The sequence below is a fragment of the Epinephelus lanceolatus genome, chromosome 14, assembly GCF_041903045.1.
Source record: "Epinephelus lanceolatus isolate andai-2023 chromosome 14, ASM4190304v1, whole genome shotgun sequence".
NCBI lineage: Eukaryota > Metazoa > Chordata > Actinopteri > Perciformes > Serranidae > Epinephelus > Epinephelus lanceolatus.
Window position 1 is genome coordinate 2,008,384 of NC_135747.1, and position 11,617 is coordinate 2,020,000.

Here is an 11,617-nt window from a genome sequence, read left to right on the forward strand (position 1 = left end):
CTGGGCCTGGAACAGCCCAGAGGCCCAGACCCTTGCTCCGTAGCCCCAAACCACTAAAGGGAGGGCAATTGATGATAGACTGTCTTGCAAACACAAGGTTTACAACTAGCTTTCCAGCAACAAAGAGAACCAAGTGAGGTAACACTGAGGGCTCTAGTTTCCCGGCGCAGCACAGGGTGGCGAACCCCACGCAGAGCTAGTTTCAAGCAGCGCAACCCGAGGCGAGCTCAGTTTGGTAGTTTGGCAGACCGAGGTGTGCTGAGATGGGTGTGGCGGTGCAGCAGGGGGAGGTGTCAACAGATCCAGCTTGGCGCAGTGACAGTTTTGTGCCAAAAGGCTTCGCCGAAGGTGCGCTAAAAGCTCGCCAGCTGAAACCAGGTCTACTGTCAGCGCAGGCGGAGCGCAGCCGGTGTAAGCCGAAGTTTGGCTGACCGGCGGACAGTGCGCACACGTCACCAAAACCTCACAGGCAGGTTTCCAGAATATCAGGCACATTAACAATGCAATAAATACCCAAAAAAACACTATTCAATGCAACTATCTGCAATCAGCACATAAATGTATCTTTATATCGACTGTCCCGTCACATCTGATGTCAGATCAAAGGGGATTGGCACCGCTTGGCACGTTTGGCATGCGTAATGGAAACCCAACCTGATTTGATTAACACAGCTGCAAACTAATGAGTTCACATCCCTCTCAGCCAACCACAAACAGCCACAGCATCAGATAGGGAGTATATATTCAGCATCTGTCATCTTAGAAAAGTCAAAAGAAAAGAAACTGAGACTGTGAAAGAGAAAGAGAGAGCGTGCGCGCACGAGAGAAACGCAACATTGATTTACAATTGTGGTGACCTCCTCCCAGGCTACCTTTGCATCATCAGCCCGTGGAGGTCTGCTTGCAGTTCCGTATATTCGGACACTGTGAGCTTGGACCTCCCAGCCTTTTGCCGGCTAACAAAGCAGCACACCACCAAGTGACTCTTTCTCCCATCCACTCAAGGATCGTAACGTAACAACTGGACATAGCTTTATCACAGCTTTACAGGCTAAGCAAGACTGTTTAACTTGTTGTATGTGACTGAGTTATTGTTGTGATTGGTTGCAGTCAGATCATTGGTTAGTTGGCTTCGCCAAAGTTAAGTGTTTAGTTTGCTAATACTGTTCACAAACAGATTCTTGCACACAACTAATAGCCAATTTACAACTTTAATGGTGTCCCCTTGATGAGGCCTAATATTGTTGTTCCCAACATAATTGGTGCCTCCGTGTGACAACCTAATTTATGTTCCCAACACATCCATGTCTGTGAAAAGATGGATGCTTCACACACATCTTCCCCCGAGCAGCACAGATGAGCTATACAGTCCACACAGTCTCAAGGGGGGCACCCAAGATTAGAGTTACCAAGTAAGTATCTGACCAAATGTTTCCTCCTCTGTTCCTGATATATCGACGTTGAGTAATGGCCAGAAATATGTTTTTGCAGAATGTTATGATGTCCCAGTAAAGTTGACCTTTTGGACATAAAATGTTATCACTTCATCATTTTTTCCTATTTGACATTTGTGTGAAATTTTGTCAGACTTAGCGTATGAATTCTTGAGTTTTGCCCAAAACGTAATTTTTGAAGTCACAGTGACTTTTGACTTTCGACCACCAAATTCTAATCAGTACATTGCTGATTCTAAGTGGATGTTTGTGCCAACTTTGCGAGATTTCCCTCAAGGTGTCCTTGGGATACTGTATCGACAAAAATGGGACAGACAGAAAATCCAAAAACAAAATGCCTCTTGCCATGGTTATCGCTGGCAAAGAGGCATTGAGAGACAGTCAAGAAATGAGTGGCAAGAGACATGACATGCAACAAAGGTCTCTGGCTGGTTATGTACACTACATGTAAAATAAATATTTAAGATTTTACTTGGGGACAGCCACAGAATAATGGTAAGGATGTATGGAATTCAAGAGTCCTGGTATTCTTCATGCTGGCTCACTTTCACACTGCCATGGGGCTCTGAGGTAGAGCGGGTCGTCCACCAATCGAAAGATCTGCGGTTCGATCCCGGGCTCCTCCAGTCTGCATGTCGAAGTATCCTTAAGCAAGATACTGAACCCTAAATTGCTCCCGATGACTGTTCCATCGGTGTGTGAATGTGTTAAAACTGAGTAGCAGGTGGCTTGTATGGTAGCCTCGGCCACCAGTGTATGAATGTGTGTGTGAATGGGACTCGTAGTGTAAAAAGTGTTTTGAGTGGTCGGATGACTAGACCATTTACCATGACTTACATGTAATTTATAGTTCTGCGTTGAATCGACACGTAGGTTACCTACGTCGTAGCCTAACGCGCACCTCCCCAGATTTGTAACTACAATCACAGTGACGCAGACCTCCTGTCTGTCGCTGTATACTGACACCCTTTCCCTCAGAGGAAACGGAGCTTGTATTTACTTTTAGTTCACAGATAAGAAACATAAAATTGTGATGGCAGTAAGGCCTAAACTAAAATAGCATTCTAAGTCTTGTGTGTGATTTAGCCTTCAGGGATTTATACTTCGGGATTTATCCAGGTTTCATATGAGAAGAGGGTAAGATCTCCGGCCGCTAGGCTAATCAATACAATGTAAAATGCCATAGGCTTGTGTTAATAACGTTAGCATGTTGTATTTGTTTAAAAAAATTTGTTTTGTGCAGGACAGTTGTTTTGCCAGTGAACCTTGAGTTGTTACTGTGCGTTCACACCGGACGCGAGTGAAGCGAATTGCACGCGCGTGACGCGAGTAACGCGCCGCCCGTAACGCCCGAGTTTGGACGCCTGACCATTTTGTTCATTCGCGTCATCGCGTCATTCGCGCGAGTAGCGGGGAAGCCGGCTGTGCTAACCGGAGCTAAGCTAGTGCTAACGTTCATAGTACAACCATTCTGCAAACTAATTAAACACACATATTTACAGAACTTACCAAGTAGAACAGTCTCCTCGGCAACTTTCACCCAAGCCTGCTCCTTTTTGTTGCGGTCTCTGCAGAGTAGACACGTAGTATCATATAGCTCCGGGTAGCCGCACACCGCAATGATAAGTTTCTCCTTCATCTCGGCATCAACAACTGGACGTCGGGGCATCAAGACGTCACTGACGACCATGGCAAGATAACCACCATCGCTGCTTTGTTGTTTACCTCCTCTGGAAGTCCCAGATGCGTCGGAGGGCCAAACTCCGTCGTTTTTGGGTTCACCCTATCCTGCAGAAGCGCATCCAGCTCGGCGAGTTTCACCACCTCCTCCAAGAACTCCGTCTGGATGATAGCCCCTTTCAGCAGTACTTCAGGCTGACTGGGGCCCAGTTTGAGGACCTGTTGGCGAGGGTTGGCGCCAGGATCTCCCGGCAGGACACCAACTACAGTCGCTCTATTTCAGCTGCGGAGCGCCTGTCCATCTGTCTCCGGTGAGTAGCAGTTCATTGTTGTTGACACATGCCAGTGACGTCGGGAGAATCTCAACGCTGATTGGCTTTCGCGGCACAGCGTCACGCGAATTCGCCTCAAAAGTTCAATATTTTCAACTCGAGCGATGAGGCGTTGGACGCGAATTTCGCGTCTATCGCACCGCGCTGAACGCCTCTATCGCGTCCATCGCGCCGCGCTAGACGTGTCCATCGCGCCGCCCGGCGCGAATTCGCATCTAATCGCGTCTTTGCATTGACTTTGTATGTGATCTTGACGCGCGAATTTGCGAATTCGCGTTTGGTGTGAACGCAGCTTTATGGAGCCAAACTGTGTGCTGTTACCTTTGTTAAATGCTGCTGTTGTCCCTGGTTTTATATGAGAAGAGGAAAAGATGGCTAGTTGCTAGGCCGATTTCTACAATGTAAAATGCCATAGGCTTGTGCTAATAACATCAGCATGTTGTATTTGGGGGGAAAATGTGTCCGGATTAACACAAGTGTTTGTCTGTGAATGCTGCGAGTTATAGTGAAGCCAATTGGTGTAACTGTTTTTCAAACTGTCTCTATTAAGCCATATTTAATGTGTGTTTTGGGTGTGTTTTGAATCAACTAAACTTAACAGCACTTCACAGAAACCTCTGCCGCCGACTAGTGTTTTGGAGGTGTAACTGCAGAGTGACACAAACACACCACCGCAGAAGTAAAGATGCTCACAATGGCATAGGCAACGTGCGTAGGCTATGTGCGTAGGGTCTCCGCACAACCATAAATCCCCTTTTACTGGGACACTTGTTAAGAAAAGAGCCATAGTTATTACGTTTTTTCTACTCAAACAAGTCAAAAAGACTGCTGGGAACAGCACAGTGAGAATGTCAAGGTACCCAACAGAAAAGCTGCAAAACTAAAACCCAAGCTGTACCAAAACCAAAACTCTTCTTTAATTTAACAAGGGAAAAACACAGCTCACAAAGGTAAATTATACATCCGACACTTTCGCTTGTCTTAATTAGTTTTTGCCCACATGAGCACTGCAAAAAATACACACAGGAAATACCAAGTATGCCAAGTTTTACAATGCTGTTTTCATAGCTTTTCAATATTGGATGGGCTTGGGCAGTAAAAAATTTTGTCATATCTGAAATTTCACCAAGGTATACAGTATATGACCTACCTAGTTAGATGTGAAATATGTTTTTTTCCTGCTCTCTCTGCTGTTGCTGGCCTGCTGTTTACACTCCTGTAATGTTATTCCCACCCCCACAAATCTGAGTCACTGTGTCTGTCAGCGCAGCTGCCTATTCCACCAGTAGAGAGTGCCTGTTTTTGACAGTATTGAAAAACATACCATCAGGATTTCTTAATACCCTGGCATACCTTAATACAGTGATACCGCCCAAGCCTTGTGGCTGTATTATTTCATTAATTATCATTATCACTTATTATTCTCTCAGCAACACGCGCACACGCACGCACGCACGCACGCACACACACACACACACACACACACACACACACACACACACACACTATATAGTTTTTGAGCATCGACTCACACTTTGATGATTTTGTAGAGTCTCTTTCTGTTGTGGCTGGGTGTGCTGCTCCGACTGGCTAACTCAAACAGCTTGTCTACCAGGGCTGCATAGTCAAACTGCAAAACAAACAAAACCCTCATTTAAAACCAAACTCACAATTTGTCACCATTTAAAATGTCCATCATCTGTCAACCTGATGAGTAAAAATCAAATTTAATTTTTCAAATTATTTGAATATCAATTTCTTCAGTAGGAAACTGATTCAATACAGAACAGAAGTCTGAACCAGAAAACAAATGACATAGTAGTCAATTCTCATTCAGCTGCTCACTTTCAGGCAGTTCCCTTAAAGCTTTTGCCCATTTTATAGATAGAACTAGACTTGCACCGATTACAATTTTTTGGGCCGATCCCAATTTCCGATTTGCATAGCGTTTGGACAGGCCATTCCGATTTTTTTCAAACCACATTATAGCACACAAGATATTGCAATATTTTCTATCTTTCCTTTATTAGAGCATTTCAACCAAGATACAACCAGCTGCTGATGTTACACGATGTCAATCATGCAGCACAGCGGGAATCTGACTGGCGTTTTAAATCGGCATATTTTAGACTGACCGGCCAGTCGCAGGTCATGGCTGATCACGTGAAAATCGGCCCAAGCACTGCTGATTAATCGGTGCAAGTTTAAATAGAACACTTTGCATTGCTGCAACATACACACTGATTTTCTTCCCTTCGGGCAGCAATATTCAGTCTGTTCAAATGATCAGTTTGCAGATTACATTCAGCCTTTAGAATGAACATTTTGCCAGCTTGATGTTTTTAATAGATGTGTTACTGAGAGGAGGGGCTAGTTTTATCTGATGGTATGTTCAGCCACAGCATTATGTTACTTACCATAACAAAAGAAGGCAACAAAATGTTCCTTTCTAAACATCTTTCAAGTCTTACCAACATTATGTTTATACTGCCAATGTAACTCTGGATGGAGGCAATCTAAATCTACAAACTATAATAAGCCTCAGAAAATGTGCAGCACAGGGGTGGGTGGATATATACCAAAATGTTGATACTCTCAATACCACGTTTTCATTTTGAAGATCACTCCTAGAATCTCTCAATACCAAAAAAGGGATTCGTTCCTCGCCTTTATGCTGTATCCATTAACTGTCTGTGTAAACAACACATGTTCTCTTAACTTCTCCACTACTTTTAAGTTGTCTGCACTCACACAACTTACTCCAGACCCAGCAATGTCTTCACAGTGTTACTTTCACCAGATGTCGGCAATAGGAGGACAGTAAGCTGACCTTCTAGCCCTGCTGTTTACTGCTAGGAGCTGACGCCAACCCTCAATTGTACAATGAACAGAACGGGGTGTATGTCTGCCTGACTGCTGTCCGTGGATGGTCAGTGTGGAAAATATGTCCAACTCTGATTACTAGAATAGCAGTGATGGAGGAGGGAAATGCATCAACATCCACACCTCTAACAGAGACAGAGTTCATGGGCTGAGTCTGTTCACAAAGGCTCAGACAGGAATATCCAGGTATATAGCAGCCTAGTAAAATTCATATTTTAGTGAAATCACATCTTCAGCATTGGTTAATGTTACATTTTCATACTGTAATTGGTGATCATTGGTCATCATTACTGTTATTTAATGGGAGTTCTGATTTTTAAAGTGGGGTTGTAAGAAGTACTTATCCATAGTCAGTATATTACATACAGTGGATGTCAGTTGTTATGCCCTCAGTTTGGAGAAGCAGGCTGGTGTCCGACATGGAAGCTAAACAATGTACTGCTGTGGAGGGGTCAGCAACAAAATGTATTTCAGCCACCTAAAAATCTATAACAGAGTAAGTGTGAGGGTCCAAGGACAGAGCGATGTCGTATGCTGTAAAGCCCTCTGAGGCAAATTGTGATTTGTGATGTTGGGCTTTATAAATAAAACTGAATTGAAATGACTGTATGCTTTCATCAAAGCCACCAGACTCCATTGACAAAGAGTAATTTTGCCTCACTGAACACAGCAGCTGCTTGTCTACCACTTGCTTGATCAGATCGTTAGTGTTATTTAATGACTTTGGTGAAAGTCACATAGTAACACAAAAAAAACACTGCTACAACTGATACAGGCAGCAGTAGACCAGCAGCTCCCGTGTTTAGTGAAAACTGAATTATAGTTTTTAATCAATGGAATCCGACTTTGAAAAGAGCGATGTAACGGCTTCAGTCTCAACTAAAATCACTGTTTGACATAAAGGTTAAGTATTAAAAATACTCTCAATACAGTGTGCCCTTAAATCGATATACATTTTTTGTTAAGGGTTTTTTAAATCAATAAAATACGTTTTGTTGCTGACCCCTCCACAGCAGTACATTGCAACACCATACAACACCACTTCAAAATATCCAAACTATCCCATTGAGATTATTCAACTCATAATCATGACCCACTACAAAACAAAATTCACCTCTTTTAATAATAAAAATTGTCGCATTGGTATCACTATCAGTGATTCTTGCCCTACAAACCGCAAGGGAATCTGGCCAGGAAACACACTGATAATCTATTCTAGATCATGTGGATGCAGGGAATGTGACTTATAATGGCCGCATTTCCCAGATCGCTCTTAGTGCTAAGAGCTTCTTAAGAACGCTCTTAAGCCTCCCGTGAAAGAAAAATGCGTTTCCCAGATCGCTCTTAGCACTAAGAAGATCTTTCACCAGAGATGGGACCAAGTCACACATGTGCAAGTCTCAAGTAAGTCTCAAGTCTTAACCTTCAAGTCTCAAGTAAGTCCCAAGTCATTTTTTCTTGGGCAAGTCAAGTCAAAACAGCGACTCGAGTCGACTCGAGTCCAAGTCACAATGACTCGAATCCCCATCTCTGTCTTTCACTAAGAAAGAGTTGTAAGATCGAGCTGACCCCCTCTTAACAGTCTTCTTAGCGACCAAACGCTCACAGCTCCAGCCGCTGCAGGCACATTAATATTACACTAAGCAAGGAGACGTTAAAACAGTGCGCACCGTATATATTTTGATCTATTTCATACTTCAGATTTATATTGTTTGGCATTAACTGATGACAGAAAAGAACGAATTTCATTCTGCAGGGAAACGCGTGTCCTTACTGTGCATATTGAATCTTGAATCTATAATCTATTTTATGAAGACCCTGTGTGCACTCACAGCTGTGGCACAAGTTACGCACCGAAATCTGGTGGAAGAAAAATAATAATAAGAAAAATAAGTATGAGGACTAACAAGTGTGTTCCTGTATGTGCTGTGCACATCAAGCACACAAATTAAATTAATCATCATGACTATCTTTTATCATAATTTGTCTGCACATATCTCACATCTGCATGCACATATGAGATAGTTCACCGCATCGAAAAAATTATGGTTCTTGGCCACTAAATTTTTTTCCCCTTTTGTTCCGCCGAAGAGTGTGTCCCGCTGCTGCCATACTTCATCCACCAGGACGGTCATCTCCTCTAGGGTGAATGCAGATGACCGCTTGGCCTGCTTGCGCCCTACTTCTGCTATTCTGTCTTAATGTGTGCACCTATACCCACAGGTCATTTTATATCTGCATAAACGGATGTAATTGCTACTTGGATACACCTGTTACCTGTAATTACACACACGCACAGCAGAGAATTAGTGCTTTGGGTAGCAGCTGTGTGTTTTCACACATCCGCACATATATGTCACATTAACTCTTTTACAACTGTCAGCGTGCTGCCTGTGTGTTTTCATAGTTTATACCTGGCATTTTGTCTGATTCTCTGTGTAGTTTATATAGTCCATAAATCTGTCAATTTTATCCTTCCATAAACTGGTCACGTTAAGATGATCATTAGCAGAGACACAGCGTTGATGAATGCAAGTAGGATACCATGTGGTCAGGATACAATGCACATCCTTAAGTTCATTTGTCCTTTCGTCTGTCTTTCATATTTTTGTATAAATATAATACATTTCCTCATGATTCTCTAACCAAGACTACTTCTTATTTAGATGTAGCCTTGGTTTCGTCATGAAAGTAGGTCATTAACAAATATTTATCTTCTTAGTTTTTCATTAGAATTATTAGAACACACATAAACACGAGCAGCAGGGAATTAGTGCGTTAGGTAGCAGCGCTGTGTGTGACTTATGTGCTGATGAATTGGTGGGTGATCGATGTGCCTGACATCAATTGATTTAGTTTCAGCACCGCGGTAATGGCCAGCTCCTGTTAAGAGCGTCTTAAAGAGCGATCGTAAGAAGGGCAATAAGAAGGCATCTGGGAAACACTCCTATCTTAGCGACCCTTCTTACCAAAGACGTTCTTAACTGCGCTCTTAAGTCCTAAGATCGCTCTTAACTGGGAAACACTGCCAATATGTATAAAAGAGATGTCATGCATAAAAATAAACACAGTGAGTTTTTTGACCATAACAGACAGATGAATGAACAAAAATGGAGAGAAAGCCCTCACCTGCAGGACTGGTCCAATGTCATCGTCACATGACACTTCTGTGTCCAAGTCTTCCAAGTTAAGAAGCTCAGAATCATCCTTTTCTTCATTTAATTTTTTGCCTGATAAAGGTAAAACAACAGACGTTCATCTCTCATTGAAAACTGAAATTTGTGCACAGATAAGTAATATTCGACTCATCCTATTATTGTTATATCAATGAGGGTAAACTAAACTATGAATGTATGGCCTTGTGGCTACCAAACTATGACCTCGCTGAGTCACCACAGTGTAACATGGATAGCGATATGCATTCCCACAAAGAGTAAGTTTGAATTTTTATGTGTCATTATTTTGGACATTTAAAAAAGCACCTTTTTTATGTTCTAATAAACAAAACAAAGAAAGATAATAATGTTCATGCTGTTTTCTCTGGACATGTACCGTTCATCTGCTTTGATGTCCCTTTCTTGCCAACTGGTTTGCTCATTTTCTCTTTTGGCTGGTCTTCTTTATCATCCTCTTCAGAGGCCTGTCCTGAGGCCTTCGCTGCTTTCAACTCCTTCATCAAATCGTCAATAGCAAAGGGCGCCTGGTCAATGATGGTGCTGAAGATGCTGCTGCAGATGGCTCCAGAAAGAGATCGACTGGAGAGACAGAAATGTAAAAAGGCAAAAGATGACAAAACAGGCAGATGCAAAGTAGTCAGGCAAGTAGTTACCGCCAAACTTAACACAAAAACAAGCTGTTTCAGTCAGCGTGGGACTCTGAAATGCAACATGATATCAAGATTTAAATTACATACACAACTGTTCAAGGTTTGGCACAAAGCCTGCTTTGGCCTCATCATATTTCTGACAGGACTTATGAACGTGCCAGACATATGAAATATGTGTGTGTGTGTGTGTGTGTGTATGTGTATATATATATATACATATATATATACATATATATATATATATATATATATATATATATATATATATATATATATATATATATATATATACATATATACATATATATATATATATATATACATATACAGTACAGGCCAAAAGTTTGGACACACCTTCTCATTCAATGTGTTTTCTTTATTTTCATGACTATTTCCATTGTAGATTCTCACTGAAGGCATCAAAACTATGAATGAACACATGTGGAGTTATGTACTTAACAAAAAAAGGTGAAATAACTGAAAACATGTTTTATATTCTAGTTTCTTCAAAATAGCCACCCTTTGCTCTGATTACTGCTTTGCACACTCTTGGCATTCTCTCCATGAGCTTCAAGAGATAGTCACCTGAAATGGTTTCCACTTCACAGGTGTGCCTTATCAGGGTTAATTAGTGGAATTTCTTGCTTTATCAATGGGGTTGGGACCATCAGTTGTGTTGTGCAGAAGTCAGGTTAATACACAGCCGACAGCCCTATTGGACAACTGTTAAAATTCATATTATGGCAAGAACCAATCAGCTAACTAAAGAAAACGAGTGGCCATCATTACTTTAAGAAATGAAGGTCAGTCAGTCCGGAAAATTGCAAAAACTTTAAATGTGTCCCCAAGTGGAGTCGCAAAAACCATCAAGCGCTACAACGAAACTGGCACACATGAGGACCGACCCAGGAAAGGAAGACCAAGAGTCACCTCTGCTTCTGAGGATAAGTTCATCCGAGTCACCAGCCTCAGAAATCGCAAGTTAACAGCAGCTCAGATCAGAGACCAGATGAATGCCACACAGAGTTCTAGCAGCAGACCCATCTCTAGAACAACTGTTAAGAGGAGACTGCGCCAATCAGGCCTTCATGGTCAAATAGCTGCTAGGAAACCACTGCTAAGGAGAGGCAACAAGCAGAAGAGATTTGTTTGGGCCAAGAAACACAAGGAATGGACATTAGACCAGTGGAAATCTGTGCTTTGGTCTGATGAGTCCAAATTTGAGATCTTTGGTTCCAACCGCCGTGTCTTTGTGAGACGCAGAAAAGGTGAACGGATGGATTCCACATGCCTGGTTCCCACTGTGAAGCATGGAGGAGGAGGTGTGATGGTGTGGGGGTGTTTTGCTGGTGACACTGTTGGGGATTTATTCAAAATTGAAGGCACACTGAACCAGCATGGCTACCACAGCATCCTGCAGCGACATGCCATCCCATCCGGTT

At 42.4% G+C, this 11,617-nt stretch overlaps 1 protein-coding gene across 4 annotated transcripts in view; it reads right to left on the reverse strand.

The window, feature by feature from the left end:
• Positions 1 to 11,617, reverse strand: part of rrp1 (ribosomal RNA processing 1) — an 80,907-nt gene that overhangs the window by 41,604 nt on the left and 27,686 nt on the right. For all 4 annotated transcript variants that reach the window (XR_004501209.2, XR_004501207.2, XR_004501208.2 and 1 more), the window contains exons 8-10: positions 9,902 to 10,104; positions 9,479 to 9,579; positions 4,999 to 5,096 (exon numbers count right to left, since the gene is read on the reverse strand). Coding sequence is in view for 1 of the 4 variants with exons in the window: in XM_033617324.2 (XP_033473215.1) it covers positions 4,999 to 5,096; positions 9,479 to 9,579; positions 9,902 to 10,104 (402 nt within the window). In the remaining 3 variants the exon portion in view is untranslated. The remainder of the gene's footprint in view (positions 1 to 4,998; positions 5,097 to 9,478; positions 9,580 to 9,901; positions 10,105 to 11,617) is intronic.